The sequence below is a fragment of the Lepisosteus platostomus genome, chromosome 10 (genome assembly GCF_059453375.1).
Source record: "Lepisosteus platostomus isolate fLepPlt1 chromosome 10, fLepPlt1.hap1, whole genome shotgun sequence".
Classification (NCBI taxonomy): domain Eukaryota; kingdom Metazoa; phylum Chordata; class Actinopteri; order Semionotiformes; family Lepisosteidae; genus Lepisosteus; species Lepisosteus platostomus.
In genome coordinates, this window is record NC_142620.1 from 42693562 (window position 1) to 42715516 (window position 21955).

At 39.2% G+C, this 21955-nt stretch overlaps 1 protein-coding gene across 2 annotated transcripts in view; it reads left to right on the top strand.

The window, feature by feature from the left end:
* Nucleotides 1-15720, top strand: part of wdr44 (WD repeat domain 44) — a 55076-nt gene extending 39356 nt beyond the window's left edge. For both annotated transcript variants that reach the window (XM_088649075.1, XM_088649074.1), the window contains 10 exons: nucleotides 1224-1362; nucleotides 3217-3281; nucleotides 4013-4129; nucleotides 8265-8387; nucleotides 8591-8782; nucleotides 9744-9845; nucleotides 11406-11521; nucleotides 11620-11747; nucleotides 12167-12301; nucleotides 14687-15720. In XM_088649075.1, the coding sequence (XP_088505201.1) occupies nucleotides 1224-1362; nucleotides 3217-3281; nucleotides 4013-4129; nucleotides 8265-8387; nucleotides 8591-8782; nucleotides 9744-9845; nucleotides 11406-11521; nucleotides 11620-11747; nucleotides 12167-12301; nucleotides 14687-14775 (1206 nt within the window). In that variant the 3' untranslated portion in view covers nucleotides 14776-15720. The remainder of the gene's footprint in view (nucleotides 1-1223; nucleotides 1363-3216; nucleotides 3282-4012; nucleotides 4130-8264; nucleotides 8388-8590; nucleotides 8783-9743; nucleotides 9846-11405; nucleotides 11522-11619; nucleotides 11748-12166; nucleotides 12302-14686) is intronic.
* Nucleotides 15721-21955: the final 6235 nt, after the last annotated feature.

The window sequence follows — 21955 nt, forward strand, 5'->3', positions numbered from 1 at the left end:
AAGTTCACTTGTGAAACATTTGGCTAAAATACTCTACCCAGAATATAGTTCTGTTGTATGTAATTTTCTGTAATACAAATATGGTTTATTTCAGCAGTTATGAAGATATACACATCTTAACTCTTGACAAGGTTGACTAGATACTTGGTATGAGGTGCAGTAAATGTTTAGTCGCGATGTGTTTTAAAAAAGAAATATGAAGCAAAAGCAAAGTTTCTTAACTAAAATAAACTAGAAAGTAGGCTCAAATTGAGGGTTGGAAAGATCTGGTGTATTAGGTATTTTTTTCAGGAAGGATTCCCAATGGGAACTGTATCTTGATGGGAATCTAATGGAATTTTATGCCATCCTGCTGGCTATGCTTCTCTTAAAGCTTGCACTGCACTTTTGCACTTTTCCTTCGATTTGATTGGTGTTTGTAAAGCACTGTTTTCTCCCCTAGGATTCAGAGTTTCAGGAAGCGCATCGAAAAATAGGCTTTTAAGCTCTATGACTGAAAAATTTAAAAGTTTTTTTCAACAGCAGTTTATTTTACTTTTAGTGGTTATATCACGCTTTCATTGTCTCTTTTTGGAAGGAAGCAAAGGTGCTTTAGTCAATAATGCACCACCTGCCTGAAGCTTGTTATACTGGATTAATATAATGTAATTGGCATAAGCATGGACAGAATCCTCTATTTTTTAAGTGTAGTATTGGATTTGTAAACAATACTGATTTTAAAGTACAGTATCTCTTCTATGTGTATAAAACACCCATTCATCCAAATTAAGATTGTTAAGAATTCTGTCAAATTGATAATGTAGGTCAGAGTGTTATTTCTGCAAAATTCAAAGCCTGAACATTAATTAAATTTAACTGGCAGATCAGTTTTTAACAAATTAGTGAGGAATTCATAAATTGGTGAATAGCATTCTGATGATTGTATTTTCTGTCTGTTCTCATGATATAGCTTAAGTGTACAGCTGGAGGTTTAAAATAAGTATTCTTTTATTTCTTTTTTATGGTTTCTTTTTTGTTTTACTATTCCCGTTTTTGCTTTTGTTTTTGTCCTATCTGAAATTCAGATTTTTAGAGGCATCTTGTTTTTTTAAGTAGATTTCCCACTTCTAAAGGTGTGTTAAAGCAAATCCTGAAATATCGTCTTTGCTAAATCCTATAGTTTTTAGTTTAAATGTATGGGTTAATTATTCTCCAATTTTAATGTGCTTGTGTTGTATTTTTAGGGTGCTGTGTGGACAATGAAGTTTTCTCACTGTGGTAGATTATTAGCAACTGCTGGACAGGATAATGTTGTCCGAATATGGGTACTAAAAAACGCCTTTGACTACTTCAACAACATGAGGTTAAAGTACAACACTGAAGGTAACTTAAGTGAAATATTATTATTAATTTGTTTAGGTAACATCCTTCTCCAGGGCTGCTTGAATCCATCCATTGTCTAAACGCTTTTTCCCATTCAAGGGTCATGGGGGAGCTGGCGCCTATCCTGGCAAGCAGTAGGCACAAGGCAGGACGCCAATCCATTGTAGGGCAAAACGTACACAAAGACAGTCACACTCACACCAGGGCTAATTTTCCCAGAAGACAGTTAACTTATTAGTATGTCTTTGGACTGTGGGAGGAAACCGGAACACCTAGAGGAAACCCACATGAACAAAATTGAACCCAGGGCCCCAGCGCTGCGAGGCAGCAATGCTAATCACTGTGCCACTGTGCCTTCCATGGCAACTTACTTAGTAGACAGTAATATATAAAAACAATCATTCAAACACAGAAAACAATAAACATGACTGCAGGAATGTTAGAAGTGCAGTGCCTGTTCAGAGGGGAGTGATGATGGTGTCCACTGAGCGGTGAACAGGATGTAGGGAAGGAATCATTGACTCCGGTAAAGAAGGAATAACAGTGAGCAGAGTGCCGAGTCAGTTGGTGGTGAAAGTTGTGAGACCGTGTGAGAGAGATCTGAGAGAGCTGCTTAAACCTGAGAGTCTAAAAGACACCCTGAAAGCTGGTCGGGGACTGAGCAGTTCTGATGTCAGTGGGCAAATCACCCCATCACCATGGGGGCCGCAGTCGAGAATAAACAGCCTTGGAGGCTGGGGAAACAGACAGTCTGGAGGAGAAGGTCAAAAGACCAGCCAAGCGGCCAAGACTGAGTGGGAGAGGGCAGTTAGTGATGTCCCTGTCCATTTATCAACAAATAGCAGCAGGAACCCTCATCAAAAAAAGGAAGAGACCCCAACTGCCCTCCACCCCTTTCCAATTCCCTTACTTGTATGCCATTTTGATAAGATAAGAAATTGGTGCAAGATAAGAAGTAGAAACCCTAATGCCTTCTCCCCTTAAAATAGTCTGAAATATCAGAGCAAGAATTTTCCCCAGATAAGAGAAAACCTTGAATGATAACAGCTGTGGGCTAAATCTGCAATGGGTTTTTTTACTTACCTGGGGACTGACTGAGAAGCTGATTGACTGATGGAGTGATTGAATTGATTGGTTGTCAGGGAGGCCTGGCTCTTGGTAAAGGCAGTTAAACCACTGCAAGTAATAGAGTTTACCTGGTGAATGACGGGTTCATGTTCCACTCAACATGCCTTCATAAAAGAGTGGTTTTTGATAATTCTCGTGTTATTTATTACTGTACATCTTTAGTTCCAAAAGAAAAAAATGTTTTTATTAGTACTTCTCCAGTTTCTTATTGCATATTTAGTTTTAGTTTAAGCATAAACCAGACCTAGCTCTGGCCCTATTAAGTCTAAATCATGGGCTAAAAATGTAACCGTAGAAGAAAAAAAAAGCTTAAATACCCTGCCTCTTTGGCTCGGTCTTGAAGAACTCAGCAGGGACCTGTACTGATCTGCTGAACTGGGAGTTGAGAAACATGGATTTAGAGAACTATATTGATTTTAGCCAGTGAGGAGAACATCATTTGTGTACATTTTTCTGACTGTCTAGAAAAAGACAAATGATTAAATGTGGAGAGTTTTGCAAGGCTGTGCAGTGGCGGATACAAACATATCGAGTGAAAATTGTCCATCTTGAGACAGGGGAGAAAGAAAAGAGGGAGTGTGTGATGCCTTTAGGTCAAAGAAGCTCCACAGCTTCCTATCAGTTCGTTGACTGAATTCCGAGGGAATTTTTTTTTTCTCAGTTACCCTTTCACTAAAAACATTTTAATGAATTTAACAAATGATCTTCCACTTTGCTCTTTCTTAGGTCGTGTGTCTCCTTCGCCATCTCAAGAAAGCTTAAGTTCTTCAAAATCAGATACAGAAACTGGAGTAAGTTAAGTGCATTTACAATATATTCAAAATGTTAGACCCTCTGTCCACAAGAACTTGTTGGACTTGAGCACGGACCAATTCACTCCTATCTTCTCAGCAGGATCACCTTCAGTTGAGGTTGTAATGAGGATAGTGGGTATGGGACTAAACTGCACATTCTTCTAATTTTCAGTAGGATCAGATCTGTCCTGTCCTGTTCTGTCTGGAAGTCTATTTCTCTCTGATCACTGGTGTTGAAAGCTGTGTGTAGATCTAAGACAACAAGGACAGCTATGGCTTGTGTCGGAGAATAAAAGCACAGTAGTTAACTATTCTTTCCTACTATACCTTTTCTTTGGCTTACCCCTTAGAGTATTCATATGACTGACACCAACACAGTCTAGAGTGTATCTAATATTTTGGCCTGTGAGTGTATGTGTGCATGTCTTGCTACTTAAATGTTTGGTCAATTGCTGTCTGAATTGAAGTTGGTAGTATAAAACAAGATGTAAAATAATTTTCCTAATAGCAAAGCTTTATCGGCAATAATTTAAAAAGACATTAAATGAAGTAGTTGGAATACACGAATAGTAAGTAGTCTTGCCTGTAAGATGTTATATATTTATAGATGGTTGTAAAGGCATAAAATTCTCTTGCTCTTTTTTCCTTTCCAAGTGCATTATGATCATATTAAAAGATATGAGTGAATATAAGAGAATTAATCTTAGCCTGCTTGTATTGAAACCTAGGTTAACAGCACCCCTGAGGATCCAGATCTTGAAGATAAGAACGTTCCCTTCAGGCAACTCCCATTCTGCAAATACAAGGGGCACACTGCAGACCTGCTTGACCTCTCCTGGTCAAAGGTAAAAGGTCACACAACAGCATGACACTTGTCATGATCACTATGTTTGTGTTGCAATATGATTTTACAGAGGTGACAAAAAGGTGTTGCGGTGATACAGAATACCATAGTTTTTTTGAATTAAAATAATTTTTTGGAACTGTAGTCTTAAATAATGACAAGAACTTTAAAATAGTTTGTTTCCAAGATAGCCCTATCTTTTGAAGGGGCTGACTTACCACTAATGGCATTGTGGGTATTACATCCTCAGTACATGTTCACTCAGGGACTTCTCAAATATACAATCGTAGAAATGCCTCTGATCTCTGGAATGATTGATCAAACCATTATTACATTTCTGGAGTTTGAAATTGATATCCCTTAAATTAAGAAGAAAATAAATCATTGCAAATTAGTTTTGTGTGCTCTGTGCTAGGTTTATAAAACAGTATGTCTTTGTTTTGCAACATACATCTGGTCAGACACCCACAAATAAATGTGCAATACTGTGATATGCAAAAAGCCGATTTGAAGGTCACACCCTTAGACTTTTGTGCATTTGAATGCTAAAACTGCTTGCTTTTAAATATTTTTGTTTATATATAACATTAGAAATAATTTGGCACTCCATGGACACTTGTTGGCTCAGTTAAACTTAATTATGATATATATATATGTTACACTTCCTACCAAACCTTAGAAGGTTTTGTCCAGTTGGAGTATTGTGCTGTTTCCAGCTTACAAAGGTGAAGCAATTGGCGACAAATACGATCATCTACTTCTAGTCATGTCTGCTTACTCCAGTTGGTTCAACTAGTTAAACAAAGTGGAATTAGGTTGAAGAACTTGCCTGAAGCCAAACAGCAAGTTCTGACATTGCAGAGACATTTCCATATTAATATGCAATATGAACTCATGCTTTTGTTGTCATTTTCATATATTTCATTATACAATTGTTGAGCTGGTAAAACATGCTGAAATTAAGTAATATTTTCTTCTCTTGTCAGCATGGAATAAACCTTTGCTTGTTCCTAAAATAAACAAGGTTGCTTTTAAAAAAAACAAACCCAAACAATACATTTAGAAACAAGTCGCCTATATGTTTGTCCTGTTAAGTAAAAAGGAAAAAGTGCTTATTTTCCATTTCCAGTGTCATTTCAAAACACATTTTTGTGTCACTGAGTAGTTACTATTCAAAAACAAATATGTCTTGAAGGCATAATTAGAAAAGCTGGTAATGTGCTGATAGAACAAAGAGTAATGTTAAGTATCTTATGTAGGATTCTGTTTTTTGTGAAGGTTTCTGGTTAGATTTTATTCATTTACTTTTTAATTTGGTTGAGAATAAGTGGTTGTGGCTACAACATAGTCAATAACAGTCCTTTTTTGTGCAAATTCACGCTTTGATCCTTGGTCCTGTCTTTCACAAAGCCTGTGAATTTCAGTTATCTCCTTTTTGTTGTATCAAAGACTGAGGTATTCCTGTCTCAATAGAAAGACACTTACCCCTGTCTGCACAAAGAACAGCAATTTAAAAATGTAATTGAACCTTTGGAGGAAAGTACCTTTCTTTTCGATTTAAAGACATTTGCCTTTATTTAGACAAATAGCCTTACAGCTATTGATTGCACCTTAATAGAAGGCAGACTGATTAAACAATACAAAAGCAAAATATATTTAAAGTGTCTTTCAGTGTAGCGAAGGAAGGGCCACTGTATTTCAGATTTCTAGTGTACCCTTAACTGTTAGTATAGTGGAGAACAACTTACTCACATTAACCATCTGATAGTCAGGCCTCTCACTGTTTATACTCCATAGTGGAATGTAACCTTCGGGCTGGGGCTGAGGCAACTGTAATGAAGTTCTTCACACCCTCATTTGGTCCGTAACCCACTTTGTCTGCCCAGTTTCCCCTTTTGTCAACCAAAACTGTATAAGGTTCCTTCAGGCTGAGTCGGCAGTTACTCCTTGCTCCTGAGAGTTCCCTCTTCCTTATCCAATGTAACCAATGTAAGTAGCCTCTGGATACTGAGCTTTTTGGGGGTCATGAAATGTATTGGTAAAAAAAGCAAACCCTGCTTCTCCCCTCACACCCCTAAAAATAACCTGATTACTGTATACCTTCACGATATTACAGTATAAGTTTAGTCATTTCTGAATTGAGCAAGCACTGATCCAACAATACTGTTACAGTTACTGCTACTCAAACTTGATCTTACCAGGAGATACAGTAGCTTCTCCTGTGCTCTCTACATACTTACAAACAACCTTAATTGGAATCAGGTGCATCAAATTCATCTGTCACATCCACATGCAATATTTTCTCTCACCTTTCTATGTATCAAGATGTTGAATCAACGTTTCCATTGCTTGATTGCTAGACCATATTGCAATTTTGCGACATGCAGCAATAAACCTGTTAGCTGAAGAATCTGCCGAATAAAAAAGGCTGAAGACTCAAGTCGGGTGCTAGTGAAGGTTGGGGAAGGACTATCCGTGTGCTGCCCTCAGTAATTTGTCATCCATCTTGGATCAGATGGCAGACAGTCCGACAGACTTGGTGAAAGAACATGTAGCAGAAAGATGCATGGTGTTTCTGTGTTTTTTAAATGGGATAGTATCTGCTGTTGTGGATGACGCATAACACTTGGATACAGAGATCCAATTTCCTTGTAGCATGGGTGTTGTTCCTTGGCCTCATAAGCCAGTTATGGTGTGGTTAATCAGGTGATAAAGAGCCTCGTCAAAACGGAACACAATATGTACCCTATTGCGTAAGTATACTAAAGCCCTACACAGAATGAGTTTCAGAACATGTAATGTCATTTTACCAAAATCCAAAGGTACTGTAGATGGCACAGTTACCTCAGTCTTCTTTGCATGTGAGAGCACTGACGAGGACATTTGTCCTGTGCATTACATCTGCTTGTAATGCCCTGATAATTTTGCATCGAAACAACCTTGAATTGTTATCTATATTCCTGATATAAAGAAATGGTTATGATTATTCAATATGATTCCTCTCTGGAAACATTTTTTTTTTTCATGCAGGGACATAGAATATTGGATGACTGGAAATTTCTTCTAAAAATACTGTGCTCGCTAAACTGCTTGGTTATGTGATTAAGAAAATTATTTAATGGGCTGCTACTTAATAATAACAATGCTTGTCAGCAGAGATGAAATGCATGCTACACATCTGCATGATAGTGTGTCCTATTGTTTCCCCCCCAAACCTTTATCTGTGTCCTGATGCATCCATTTTCCACACATGGGACAGATTGGTTGACAATCTAGAATATAGATATTTCACAAATTGCATATACTGTTACAGTATATACACACACTGTAGCTCGTGTTCAAGATCAGATAAACAGATAAAAAAACTAAACTTGGAAATGTATTTTCATTGGCAGCAGGTTAATATATCATTTTTTTCTGTAAATTCTCAAAATATGAAAGTCCTTGAAACAAATGCAAGCTTTTTTCCCTGAAAAGATGCCCAAAAACACCTGCTATGTGTACAGTATGTGCAGGGCATGGATCTGGAATAGAATTTCCAAAATCTTTCTCCTTTCCATCTACATCTTTGTGCCTATTGCATGAATTTCACAATGGAAAAGGGAATGAATGTAGAAATGCAGTATTTAGTTTTCTCTGAACTTAAGTGCACTTTAACAGTACCCACAGTGGTGTGATTGAACTTACACTGTGCAGTGTTAATAAAACAAGTATTTCTGTAGCTGCTTTTAATAAGATGGAATTTATCACGGTGGCTGCTAGCTTATCTAGGAGCAAGAGAAAAATGCATTCGGTATGAACAAAGGATTTTAGCAAATTATTATAGTCTGTGGTAGTGACCTGCCATAACTTATCTCACCCCTTTGTCAACAGCTGTTTGTGGCAATCAAACATTGTTTTTCTGTACAGATCGTTCTGTAATGACCTCAACAACTTGTTTCCAAAGCATTATCAAACAAGACATTCTGTTTGAAAATTGCTGTTAAAGCTATCTGTGCTATATACAGTACGTGTTTGCTACAATAATATTTCTTGAACTTCCAACCATTTCTTATGTGTTAATTTGTCTATTTGGACAAGACCTGTAAAATAAATGTTTCCTGCTTATTTTTTTTACTGTATTTTTTCTTCCTCAGAACTATTTCTTGCTCTCATCATCGATGGACAAGACGGTGAGATTGTGGCACATATCGAGGAGAGAATGCTTGTGCTGCTTTCAGCACATAGACTTTGTCACTGCTATTGCGTTTCATCCAAGAGTAAGTATTTCGGGTTTTCCATAGCAAGTTTGACATTTACGTGTATTTTATGAAGACATTGTTGACATTCATAGCGTATGTTGCACAGAAAGTATAACCTGTACAGAAATAAAGTTTCACCTATCTTGGGATATCTTGCAAGTGGGACAGTTAAAGTTTCACAGTTGTGTGATATGATATGTATTGTGTCCTTCCTCTGAAAGGATGACCGGTACTTCTTGAGTGGGTCTCTGGACGGGAAGCTCCGTCTGTGGAATATTCCTGACAAGAAGGTGGCACTGTGGAACGAGGTGGATGGTCAGACCAGGCTAATCACAGCCGCCAACTTCTGTCAGAATGGAAAGTACGCTGTCATTGGGACGTATGACGGACGATGCATATTTTACGACACAGAGGTAAAGTTACTAACAGGACCCATTTTCAAAAACCAGGAGGCCTTAAAAGAACAACGTCACCGGTGAAACTGGGAAAAGAGAAATCTAAAGATGACAGATCCATCTCATGGATCTGTCGAGATACAACATGGAAACTGTGAGCTCAAATTGGAATTTCATTTAAAAAATTAAGTAAACCTAGATTTAGAAAATCGTTAAGCATTGAGGGTTAAAGTATTTCTGTACTTTTACGTTTGTGAGCTGTTGTTGAAAAACCCTTTGTTAATATGACATCATGAGCAGTCATCTACACTGCTTATGTGTTTTTGGTAGGAACCTGCATTATCAAATAACTGTAGTCTCTGGATAATAGGTGGAATAAACAGACTAAAACGTTCACCTAGAAAGATCATGGGGATATGGAGGCAATATTGTAATATTGTAATATTGAGTTCAGGAGTATTAAGTGTTCAATTACACTTTTAGTTTCAGTTGTTCCTCCACTCATTGCAACAAGAATGCTGGAGACCATATCATGGCTTGTCTCATCAAAAGACAGGATATAAGTGAGAGAAGGTCATTTGGCTGATCTAGCATTTTTGTTTGCGAGTTGATGATATCATCCAGCTGATCTTTATTGGAACAAATTTTGGTTTTAACAACATGTCTGGGTAGATTTTTCCGCGATACCCACAACCCTCGTGTAAAGAAGGGCTTTTCCCTTTTTGTCTTCTTGTTTCTTCTTCCCACGTTTGTACATCACTGTTGACCAGATCCTTTTTCATGTTTGCGGACCATGCTTTTAAGTGACCGAAATATCAGTTTCTCACTTTTCAGTTTTGTGCCATATAACATGGTCATTTAAAATATAAATTAAACTATATCTAAAAGAAGTGAGCAATGCATTATTGTTCTCTGAAACAGCTCTGTATTAAAAAGTATGAAATTGCTTTCCATGTAATGAGTGGCCTGTGTTTTTCAGCATCTTAAATACCACACTCAGATTCATGTAAGATCTACAAGAGGAAGAAACCGAGTGGGCAGAAAAATCACTGGTATTGAGCCATTACCTGGAGAGAACAAGGTATCGTTTCAGTATTATTTGTCAACTCTGCTGGGAATGTGAAAGCGGATGGCCATGAAAATAGAGATTACAACATGTCATTTAAAGAAAACACTAAATAACAACACCCTCTTCAGTCCAAAAAAATCTAAATTACAGTACTCCATACTGTTACAAAAGCTTGGAGTAAAACAGTGGAGGATTAAGTCCCGGATTTACAGCCTACACAAAAATGTAGTTTAAGGAAAATTGGATTAGAGTTGAGGAACAAGGTGGCAAAGTGGTTAGTATTGCTACCTTGAAGCACTGGGGCCCTGGGTTCAGTTCTCGGGATGCTACTGTATCTGCATTGAGTTTGTGTGGGTTTTTTCCGGGTTCTGGTTTCCTCCCACCAGTTTGAGTGAATGTTTGTGTCTGTGTGTGCCCTCAGATGGGCTGGCTTCCTGTCCGGGGTGTATCCTCTCTCGCGCCCAGAGTCCCGGATTTCCCATTAGGCCTAAAGGGGCTACTAGAGCCTACGAAGGAGGGAAACACTAGCGACTAACGGAAAAAAAAACAAGCTGAAACGACATGCTTGCAATCGACTCTAGGTGCTCCAAATCAAAAATAATTCGCTATCTAGCGGCTGTTCTAGAAACGAGTATCGAAGTATCGAAGGGATGGTCTCTCCATCAATCACGGGGTTTAGCATTAGAATAGTTTAAAGTGCATCATGTCGATCGACGTAATTCAGTTGGCGTTTACCCCTCTTTTTGCACATTTCGGAATGAAAGGGCCTGGGGCCTACGAAAAAACAATATCTGGCCCTGCTTGCACCCATTGCTTGACGGGATAGACTTCAGCTCCCCCAATACCTTGTCATAGTTGGAGAATTAGTGAGCGTGTCAATGCACTAAAGAGAAAAAAAACAAGGAATATGTATTGATGAGGAAATAAAAGCATTAAGTACAATATTAACTGTGTCAACAGTTCCAAGAGAGGAGTATCCAAAAAGAGTCTAATACATGCAGCACCTATTTACCATCGAGAGATGCATATTTAGTTTAACGGTAGAAATTTTAATGTTGAAATATATTTGTCTAATAAGGACTTTTAAGATACAACATCTAAATCTGTTGCTATCCCCCGCTTGTGCGTTATTTGCTATTAGAAAGGGGGCGCAAAACTCTATTGCTGCTTTATTTATTAGTGAGGTAATGCAATCACATTATTTATGATCGCACCTTTTACAGTGAGTTGCTACAAAACTCTTAACAGGCTAGATAAGTATATTAGTCTTCAGGCACAGATTTAAAAAAACGATTTGCAAAGACAGAAAATAATCTCTGGGGGAACAAGGCCCAGTGGTTGCCTCCCCTCCCCTCCAGGCTGTGAGTCTTGTGATGACACAGGCTGAAGCTGCCTTTTATGGTAGTCTTTAGGTGTTTCATCTGGTGAGCCACAGACTGGGTGTAGGGAAAAATGAAGCATGCAGCAGCAGGGAGCATTCTAACTGCACGTGCCCTCAGAAATGGAAGAAGAATATTAGAGCTGTATAAGTACACAATGTGTTATAGAACTGTATATTCTTGTGCCCCTAAGATTTTAGTGACATCAAATGATTCCAGAATCCGCCTGTATGACCTAAGGGATCTGTCCCTCTCCATGAAATACAAGGGGTGTGTCAACAGTAGCAGTCAAATCAAAGCCAGTTTCAGGTAAGGTGGATTAATCTTCAAAACCTACCTTGTTTTTGTTTGGATGACTGTTAGAGACTCACGAAACCAATCTTCAACCTTTTCCTTTCTTCTTTTAGTCATGACTATTCGTTCATAATCAGTGGCTCTGAGGATAAATATGTATACATTTGGAGTACATACCATGACTTGAGTAAATTTACCTCCGTCCGGCGAGATCGCAATGACTTCTGGGAGGGAATCAAAGGTAATTAAAGTATTTTCTATTTAATGACAGAAGTATGCTATTTATTTAGCATATGTCGGTAATAAGATAAGGTCACTGCCCAATATACTTTACTTAAATATTGCCTATGTTTAAAATGCTGACTAGATTTAATGTGAATATAGAAATTTTCCTGTGAGGTCATGACTTTTTCCTTGATAGTGTTCCTGGTTCCCCATTGAATCCACATACAGTACACATACAAGAGAATCCAGTCACTCCCTGCTCCCAGAGTCAAACAGGAACAGAAAGGGGCACATGGCTGCCTCCCTTCTTTTTGTGTGATGTCACAAGGATTACCCTTTGGATAACACATAGACGTTTAAAGAGAGAGTAAGCCAGAGCAGCCCAGAATAAGAGAATAGCAAAAATTAACATTTTTGTCTTGATCTTTTCTGCAGCCCACAATGCAGTAGTGACATCAGCTATCTTTGCACCAAACCCCAGCTTGATCGTGTCACCAGATGTGGCCACAGAGAGACCGGAAGGAGAGTGCAAAAACGCAGAAACAGCTGAAAACGAAAGCATCCCTTCGGGTAAGTCTGAGAATCCGGTAGTGCTAGTGCGTGGTGTGTCGGCACGTTTCTAAGCGACGTTCAGTTGCGGTGCATTTGATCTGTAGAAGATTTCAGGGAGCTGGCCAAGATCAAAATCTAAAAATGTCAAGACGGTGTTTGGGTGATGTGACTTTTCTGGAAAATAAACATTTCAGTCGGGCTAAAAATACAAAAAAGGAAGTACATGATAAAAATAATGCAGAAAAAGAAACCATGAAATGTGTCACTATTTTAAAATTGCTTAACAGAACCCTTATATGAATGATTTCCTTTAGAAATCCTTTATTTTTTAACAAGTCTTTCAGCAGCTGAAGACCTCTGCCTACCTGTAAGTTTTTAACCGCATCTTGATCTTCTGTGTTTAATTCAAAATTGACCCCATAACCTACCAAAAAAGTATTTATTTACAGTACAGTCTTTTCCCTTTTTGTTCAAAAGGTTCGTGTAGTGCTTTAGAGGTACGAAATACACTTTATCCACCCCTGAGCTGCATCATACAGCAGCCATTACTACATACAGTACAGTATATGATACAGTATATGATAACATTTCACAGTATAAGACAGCCTTACTTGTGAAAACAGGTGGAAGTACTCCTGTGTTGGTTTTCATGAAAGCGTTTGGATGATTAGTCTTCTTGTTCCATGATATTTCTGGAAAAGACATTTCAGTCTGGCTAAAAATACAGAAGAGGAACCTCACAATACAGTTCAGGGATGGATAAAGTGACTTACTTACTTCTAAAGCACTTCAGGGACCTTTTGAACAATAAGGGCTGTACTGTAAAGAGCTTAATAAAATAACATATATAGTCTGATAAGGTCATTAGTTCAACTTTCAGTCTTTCAGTTAAGTACAGTAGGTGAGAGCTGACCTGGAATGAAAACCAACAAACACAGGGGTGCTTCCACTTGCTTTCACAAGCAAAGCTGTCTTATCCAAATTATCTTTTTAAACTCCCGATATACACAACATTTCTATATACTGAAAATGTTAAATGTTTTCATATACAATAATGAAAAAATATTAAAAAACCTGTATAATAAGGATGTATACTTAAGGGAAAACATATTTTCTCTGAAATTTGGAAACCTTTTCTCGTAAAAGGAAAATAAAAGGCATTCACATACAACTATCAGCATTTTAGATTTATACAACAGAGTTCCAACTTATCTGGCAGGAATTTGAGTTCTATTGTCACTTTTCCAGAGAATCCAGCATCAATGTGAGGCAAAGCTGGGCCCATATTACACATCAACACTCTTCTCAAGTCTTTTAGGTCTCTTTACCAACACTCTTCTGGAATCGCCAGTGCCATTTCAAATGCGCATTTCATTATTCCGACGTACATACTGCCCAATCAGCTACTGATGTCATATCTTTGGAAAACACTGTGCATCTTTCCAGTCTGATGACTTCTTATATCTAAGTATGATAGAAAACCTTTTACTCCACACCAGCAGAGCTTAGGAGTCTCACAAGTGGCAAGCAGATATGCTCAAGCTGAAGGCAGTGATATGAAGGTGGCACATTGATGTTGAGAAAACGTTGTGCATCAGGAGGGTAAAATATAACTTAGATGACATGCATTTAATGCAGTTCACAAAGTAAACAACAAAATAATAAAACCGGGCACCAGAAATGCAGAAGTATTCTATTTTAACACAATCTGACATCATTATACCTGAGATTTCCCTTTCAGTTTGCAATACTGTACTGTATGTGTATGTGGCTCTGTCAAGTATCCTGTTTTCCATTTAATGGATATATCTGTGGTAATGTGTGGATATGCATGTGGTGGATCAAGCAAATGAAGCTTAATTCCATCTTCTTATTAGCTTATTTAGTATGGGAGAGCAAAATGAAATGCTACACTGCTTTCATCCTGCATTCTGGGTCAAACTTAGGCAGGCAGATGATAATGGGTAACAATGTTCTTCTGGAAGTGCTGTTAGTGAACCACTGGATGTCTGTCTTATCAGAACTGTAATCAGCATGATGGTAGGGGACACTGTTTTTCAGACATCTGACTACACGTGATCATTAAACACCTCCTAATGCTATCTCAAATCCAAGTGTCAGTTCAGGGTTTCACAGTCTGCCTTGGTAAATATTTACCATATAGCTGAGATGTTGATGGGTGATGGCTGCTGTATGATACAGTTCAAAGGTGGATAAAGTGGGTTTCTTACCTCTAAAGCTCTACAGGAACAAAAAGGGCTGTAGTGTAGATGTATTACTTATTTTTGTTGATTATGGGGTCACTTTTAAATTAAACATGCAAGATCAAACAGGAATAATATAATATGGAACTGTTATATTCATATTTGCCTGTAGCATGGTATTTTTTCCCTTATCTTTTAGGTGCTCTGAAAACTGACCACACTGAGGTGCTGCTGTCTGCAGATTTCACTGGTGCAATAAAAGTGTTTGTGAACAGGAAAAAAATCTGAGTACCGAAACTCACCCACCCACCACCGTCCCCCCTGCAAAACAGATAGGCTTCCTCTTTTCTACAGTATTCCCCAGTGAAGACGCCTAATGTACAGTTACTATGTGACAAACCATGTGGAGTATTAAGCAAAGTGTTACACTGTTTACTAATAAATGTCACATCCATTGAAGAACAATGTTGTGAGGAAGTGTTCAGTACAAGATGTGGGAATACAGGAAAATAGATGTCCTGTTTGGCAACATAATTAGAGCTGTACAGGTATGTAGGAAGACTGGAATACAAACATGGAAAGATGAAGAACTGGTTAATTTGCCTTTCCTGATTACTGGCCCAGAGAAAGGCATTACCTTGAACAAATGTGTAAATGCAAATGGATGGGAATTACTGAGGTCAATTAATATTAACGTATGAAACCTGATAGGATTTAGGCATAAGCACCACAAAAAAAATAAACGTCTCAATAAAATTAGGATATTAATTAAAAATCAGGTTATACTGGATCAGTATACATTTTCTCACTGGAATAAAATGCAGCAGAAACTGATCACTTGATTCATCGTGTAGTCTCAGCTTAACATAACGCATACAGTATGTTTTTGGTTCCTTTTTTTGTTTGTTGTTAACATCTCTATCCGGGAGAGATCACTGATGTGTTCAATCTTGCAGTACTCGCACCAGCTGAATTCTGTTGGTTAAAATCTTTAATTTGTGTAATGTATTAGTGTTTATTTCAAAATTGTAAAGATGAACTCTTATGATTTTTTATAATTGTTTATTCTTACTGTTGTTAGTAATGGCTTCAGCTAAGGGCACTCTATGTAAATAGTTCAGTCTAAACGCCAATGACGTAACAGTTTTCGGCCACTGTCCTGGAAATTGTTATTGATGGTAAGCAATGTTTGAATTTAGCACAATTCAAAAATAAAAAATGGTCACCAAATCAGTTGCTGCATTCTTTGCTGTATTCTTTCTAAGAATTTTTCGCTCTTATATACAATATAATGTATGCAAAAGAAATTACACTAATATTCTACTGCTGTAAAAACAAAATGTTTGAGAACTTAGTGAAGATAAATAACTACAAATACTGTATACTCCATGTAAGAAAAAGGGGTCATTGCAAACCCAACCTTTTCACTTTTGTAGGTGCATATTCTAGAAATGTAATAGTAATTCCTTATTTTATGTAGTGTGCTGTTCTGGACATTCCGCTCAAAGCGCTTTACAGGTAATGGCGACTCCCCTCCACCACCACCAATTTGGAGCACCCACCTGGATAATGTGACAGCAGCCAGAGTGCACCTGTATGTTTACCAGACACCAGTGGGGAGGAGAACAGTAATGAAGCCAGTTGATACATGAGATTATTAGGAGGTCATGATGGGTAAAGGAGATCTGGCAAAGATATTGAGGTACCTCTTTGAGGAAAAACCCTGGATTTTCTAATGACCACAGAGAATCAGGACCTCAGTTTTATGTCACATACTTTTTTTTTTACAGTATAGTGTCCCCATGACTATACTGGGGCATTAGGACCCACACAAACTGGACTCCCCACTGGTCCCACTAACCTCTTCCAGCAGCAACCTTATTTTTTCCCAGGAGGTCTCCCACCCAGGTACTGGCCAGGCTCACACCTGCTTAGCTTCAGGGAGTTGCTAGTTTCAAGTTGCAGGGTGAGATGGGTTACTTTGTTGGAAAAGTTAAGGTATCCACACCAATGGTTTTCAACTCAACGGTTTTTTATAATGCCCATATTTAGTAATCAAGAGATAGGAGGACAGGTGGCAACCCGATCACCCTGTTCCTCTTGTTCTCTACATATTGTACTCTATTTAGAGCTTTGGGTCAATGTCCTGTAAGTGCGTACCAAGACACTTATCTCACAGAGGTGAAATATGAGATGAGGTGGGGCTGCCGACCCCATTATTCAGGCCAAATCAGGACTGTTAAAGTTCCAGGATGTTATTCTTTGAATCATTAAACGCACTACTGCATCTGAGAGCTTGGGTGGAACACAAACCAGAACACACGAGGCTCGTTAGGAATGAAGTCAGTCAAATGACAGGCAGCTCTGCTGAATAACTAAAACGACTAAGGAAAACCTCAATTAAGATTGAATTGTCTACAATGTGTTAATACTCTAAAGTACAGTACACAGCAGAATGTCAAAAAATAATTCAAGGCTGCTGTGAAGCTTGTCTTCTGTATAATGAATGACCCGCTCCCCAAACCTGGGTTCTAGGAGAACTGATTATAATTTTGTTTCTGATAGCAGTTTTGGTGGCATGCTGAAGCAGCAGTGAGCACTGCTGCCTTTCAGTGCAGAGTTTTTTTTTCGTGCTGCCAGAGTGATTTAAGAGTGTTCTCTAGGCAAACCGATCTCAGATGATATGAGGCTGCAGGTTGACTACATGGTGTATCTTCTGAACTATTTATATGTACAGTGCCAAGATAAAGTTTCTGGACTTTGATTTTGAACTCGGATAATTGCATTTCTCAACACGACACCCTTGGACTATTTTACATTAACCCTGCGATAAGACACCTGGTAAGCTATACTTTTTCATCTTCAAAATAAATGCTGAAGTTTAGGACTTTGAATCAATATCAGTCTTTTTTTTTAATTACCAAAAGGGTTTGTTTTTACCAATTTAATGTTTTTGTGACTCAACGGTGTATGAAAAAAATCAGGAAGTAACGTATATTAAATAATAAGTGAACCTCTAGTTGACTTATCATAATTGTGGGGATAATTAGAATCATGGGGTTAGATAATTGAGTAATAAGTAAAACAAGGACTGAGTTGAAAGAGCTGTGTCCAATATAATTGAAAATAGATTTCATGGGATCTCAGGAAAAAAAAAAGAGGAGCTGAAGCTCATTAGTCTGGCTTACAGATCAATTTCTTAACATTTGGGGCTCCCTCTACTGTCAGAGAGATGTCTACAAAATACTCAATTCACAGTGACACTACCAAGGGCCAATCCTCCTACCAAGATCTCCCCAAGTGCAAGCTGAAAAATCATCCAGGAAGTCACAAAAAACTCAGGACTGATGATCTATGGTCTTTCAGGCCTCTCTTGCAGCAGGTGATAGCAGAGTTCATACCTCAACTATCAGGAAAAGACTAAACAGGAACCGTTCTCCTTAGAGGATAACCAGTAAAAACCATTGCGCTCTAAAAAGATCACTGCGGCCCATCTGAATTTTGCCAAAGAGCGCCTGGATAATCCACAAAACACTAATGGGTGACAGCAATGGTTCTAAATAAACGTTAACGCCTTATTGTATGGATTAAAGTGCTTTACAGGACAAGGCAAGTTAACCTGAGTAAAATTAACCTTATCTACAGTATGTGAAATTACTAAAAACAGCAGGAGAACATTTTTTTCCAAAAGCTAAGGGCCTGCTGAGCCAACTATTCTATGTCTCGTACTAACGTTGCAAAAGGGTCAGCTAGGAGGAGAGGCAGGGTGCTTGCATTTGAAGTGATAAAACAGCCCTGCCATGTTGTAGCATCAATATTTTTGTCTGCATCCACTTCTTTCATTTTTTTGTGTGTGACTGACCACAATAACCTCATCCTTGTGCACAAAAAGGCACTGCAAGTAGTTTCAGTCGAGGACAGACTGTGCAGCACCAGCTTCCTTGCCACCTCATCCTGTGAAGTGCAATATCTATCCACCACAAGTCATATATTTTTATCACACTAAAGTTCTAGATTCTTCACAGTTATACCATGAACTAAAATACATCAGCCCACATTCACAGAATGTGCTACAAACTCTGACAAGTATATATACTGTATACTTATATATATGAGTATATATACCGTATATCAGAGCTTTTCCATTGCATTTCTTCTCACACTGTTGTCAATATGCAAGTAGCCCTCAAGCCACTCTGTGAACTTTAAGTGTGCCAGTGTTTCTGTCAGGATGCCTGCTTTCCTTTTTTAATCAAGATCTCCATACCTTCCCTGCACAAAAAGTATGGCAGGTGACAAACAACAAAGATTTCCTAGACACCCATTAATTAACGTACATTAGCTTGTGGGAAGGGGCGTTGAACAGGTTAAATCAGACCTGGGACAGGGGGGACAAGAGAAAAATTAGGAAGGGGCTGCGATAGCTGGGCAACCACATACAGACAGTTCCTCTGTCAGGTGAACTCACGAGGTCTGCCTGCTCTTGGTGATCATTCCCAGCCCTCATTGTACTCCTGGAGCTCTGGCCAGAAAAAGAGGGGATAGAATTCTCAGCCAGTTTGGAGAAGAACCAGACAGAAGAAAGGACTGAGAGCTGGAGGGGACTGACTCAAAACAGAGCAGCAGAGGAAAGATCAGGCATCGCCCTCCTCTCCCTACCCTTTGTTTGCTGTAGAGACACAGGGTAGGAGAATACAGTGCGACATATTGTTTTCCTACTGTCGGGACTGAAGCGGATACTCAGAGCATTCAAAGGCCTACAAGGAGTTTTGTTTTTTCTTCGGTGTGGCGGCAGGTTGTGGGCCAGGATACAGGACAGTGATGATTTCGGTAATGGTGAGTAACAGTACGGGATTTTTCTTTAGGGACTGTTGTTTTGTCTGTTGTTGTGCGTGTCCCTCGAGACTACGTTTTGTGCTCTATTTAGGTGTAGATATTGATACATTGTAATATATTAAGAGGAATAAAATAAGGCAACGGGCAGTACAGAGGCACGGGGGCTAGTTTTGCTGCCCTGGATTCGGTTCTGAACCTGGGGTGCTATCTGTGTGGAGTTTGTATGCTCTCCCCATGTTCCTTCCCGTGCTTTTTTTTTTTCCTCCTACAGGCCAAAAATATACTGTTTGGTTAACTTGCATCTGGGAAAATTGGCCCTGATGTGACTGTGTGCGTGTCTGAGTCTGCCCTGCGATAGACTGATGTCCGATCCAGGGTGTTTCCTGCCCTGCACCCATTGCTTGCCAGGTTAGGCTCCAGCTCCTCCATGACCTTAAATTGGAAGAAGCAGTTAGAAAATGTATGTACAGTATGAATGGCACTTATGTAGGACAACTGTCTTGTGCTGGTAGTTCTGGGAGATACGAGGAGAAGGGTCCTAGCACCTTTAAATTGATTGGTGGTGTAGTGATTCATAGCCGTTCAGGGACGCCAAATATGTAACGTAGTGGCTCTCTGAAGGCACCAGTTCTGTAGGGTTTGGGCATTTACTGAGACAATTATTAATTGTAGCAGTAAATCACAAAGTTGATTCTTTTGATGGCTTTAGAATCCAACCATGCGACATAACTCAAACAACGCGCAGACACAGGTACTAATACACGAGGATACATTTATTAATACATAGAATATGCATGTAAACCTAACAGATCTTATCGAGAGGGTTATCAGAATACAAAAGGTATATATTCAATCAGTTACAAAGAGTTACATAGATCAAGAGGACATATGTTCAGTATATCATTCATTAAGACCGTTTCGTAAATGAACTTGGTTATAACTTCTACATTAGATACTCAAACAAGTACATAACTCTTAGGAATTAAATTGATATCAACTGGTTGGGATAACAATTGAATTCTCGAGTTGTAATGCATTGAAGTTGAATACTCATCCAATCTTTAGGGATTCAGATCTCCTGCGGGCACAAAGAAACAGTTGCAGGCTTGTTGCTGTCCAATCCGCGCTCTCTGGCTCGGTGCTAGGCTGTGCTGTGCGGCTTGCGACGGTGCGCTGCTGATGCTCACTGACCGGCTAGTTAGTGTTGGCTTTAACTAGCACAGTTTGTGCACAGGAGAAAAGATGACTGTTGGTCCCAGCAAGTCAGGAAGAGGACCGGTTCGTTCCTGATGAAGAGCTAGTTCTGAATAGTGATTCAGCTGTCCACAGTTCCGACCTGTTCACGAGGCCTGCTGCTGGTGCTAACCTCGAGTGGATCCTCTGGTTACTCTCTGGCAACCTCCGCTCTAGACTCTTAGAACAAAGGAAAGTTCTGGCACTCGGACACACTGGCCGTTCCGTGGTTGTCCGGGCTGAGTCTCAGGATGGTCAGGAGTCGCGCTGCGAGAATGTCCTGCCCTTGGGAGCCTTCTGCTCCTGGGCCGTCCTGACCTGGAATTCTCCTTTGAATTCCCTTTAGAAAAGTCCACAGAATCCTCTCCAGAATCTTACTGAATCTCTCTGAATCTCCCCTTCTGAATCTCTCAGGCTCTCTGGTTCCCTGGAGGAACTTCAGCTCGTTGATTGGCTCAAAGTTCCATGGGCATCAGAGTCCCACGTGGGTTACTCGGCCCTACCAGTCCCTGATTGGTTGATCAAGGTGAGATATGAGTCACTTACTCCTGACACTTAGTAATGCAGTCCAGATGTCCAACTGGCACTCCCTAGACAGATAGGCGCCAATGGATGACCATTGATCATGATAGCCAGGCTTAGCTAAGTGCATCCCCCTTTGGGAGCTGTCCTAGGACCTTAAATCAAAGGAACCTTACATGAATAGTCTCTCTGTGGCTGCACCACAGAGATGAACAGAGAAATGGGGCCTAATTTGGGAAAGCTCAGAAACACTTAATTCTGCCTTATTATTAAGCCTCGCCGCTACAGTGGTGTAATCAGCAACAGTGTTGGCATGTGGTGCTCACTATATATCTGTGACATTTTGTGATTCCTGCACTGTCACACAAGCCACAATCTGCAATAGTGGTTTCACCTGTTATTCAGATTTTCCTTCTGCCACAAGGATGTGAATCCAGGTATGTATTGTAACAATAATGAATGTGACTAAAGAAAGTAACAAAACAAAGTATTGGAAACATGAAAATAAACGTTCTAAGCCATTGACTCATTTGTTTTTTCCTACCAAATGATTTTCAGATAGCTGGAAGTAATAAATGCTCCTGGGCTTATGTGTCTTTAAGATTCCAAGGATTATCAAACAGAGATAGTATGATATCAGAGGCAGGTGGTGAACTTAATGGCCAGCTGTATGTAAAAAGAGCTAGGCCATAGAGTATCGTCATTCGGTATCTCGAAAGTTTGCCGTCAGAGAGTCTGGTATTAAAAAAAACAAACATACTGTACCTGTAAGTAACAAGAACTGCTCTTTCTGTAGCGAACTGTAATCAGGGCAAGTCTCCCCCTCACAGAATCCAAAATGGGCATCTTTCACATCTTTCATTTTTGCACAGACTAT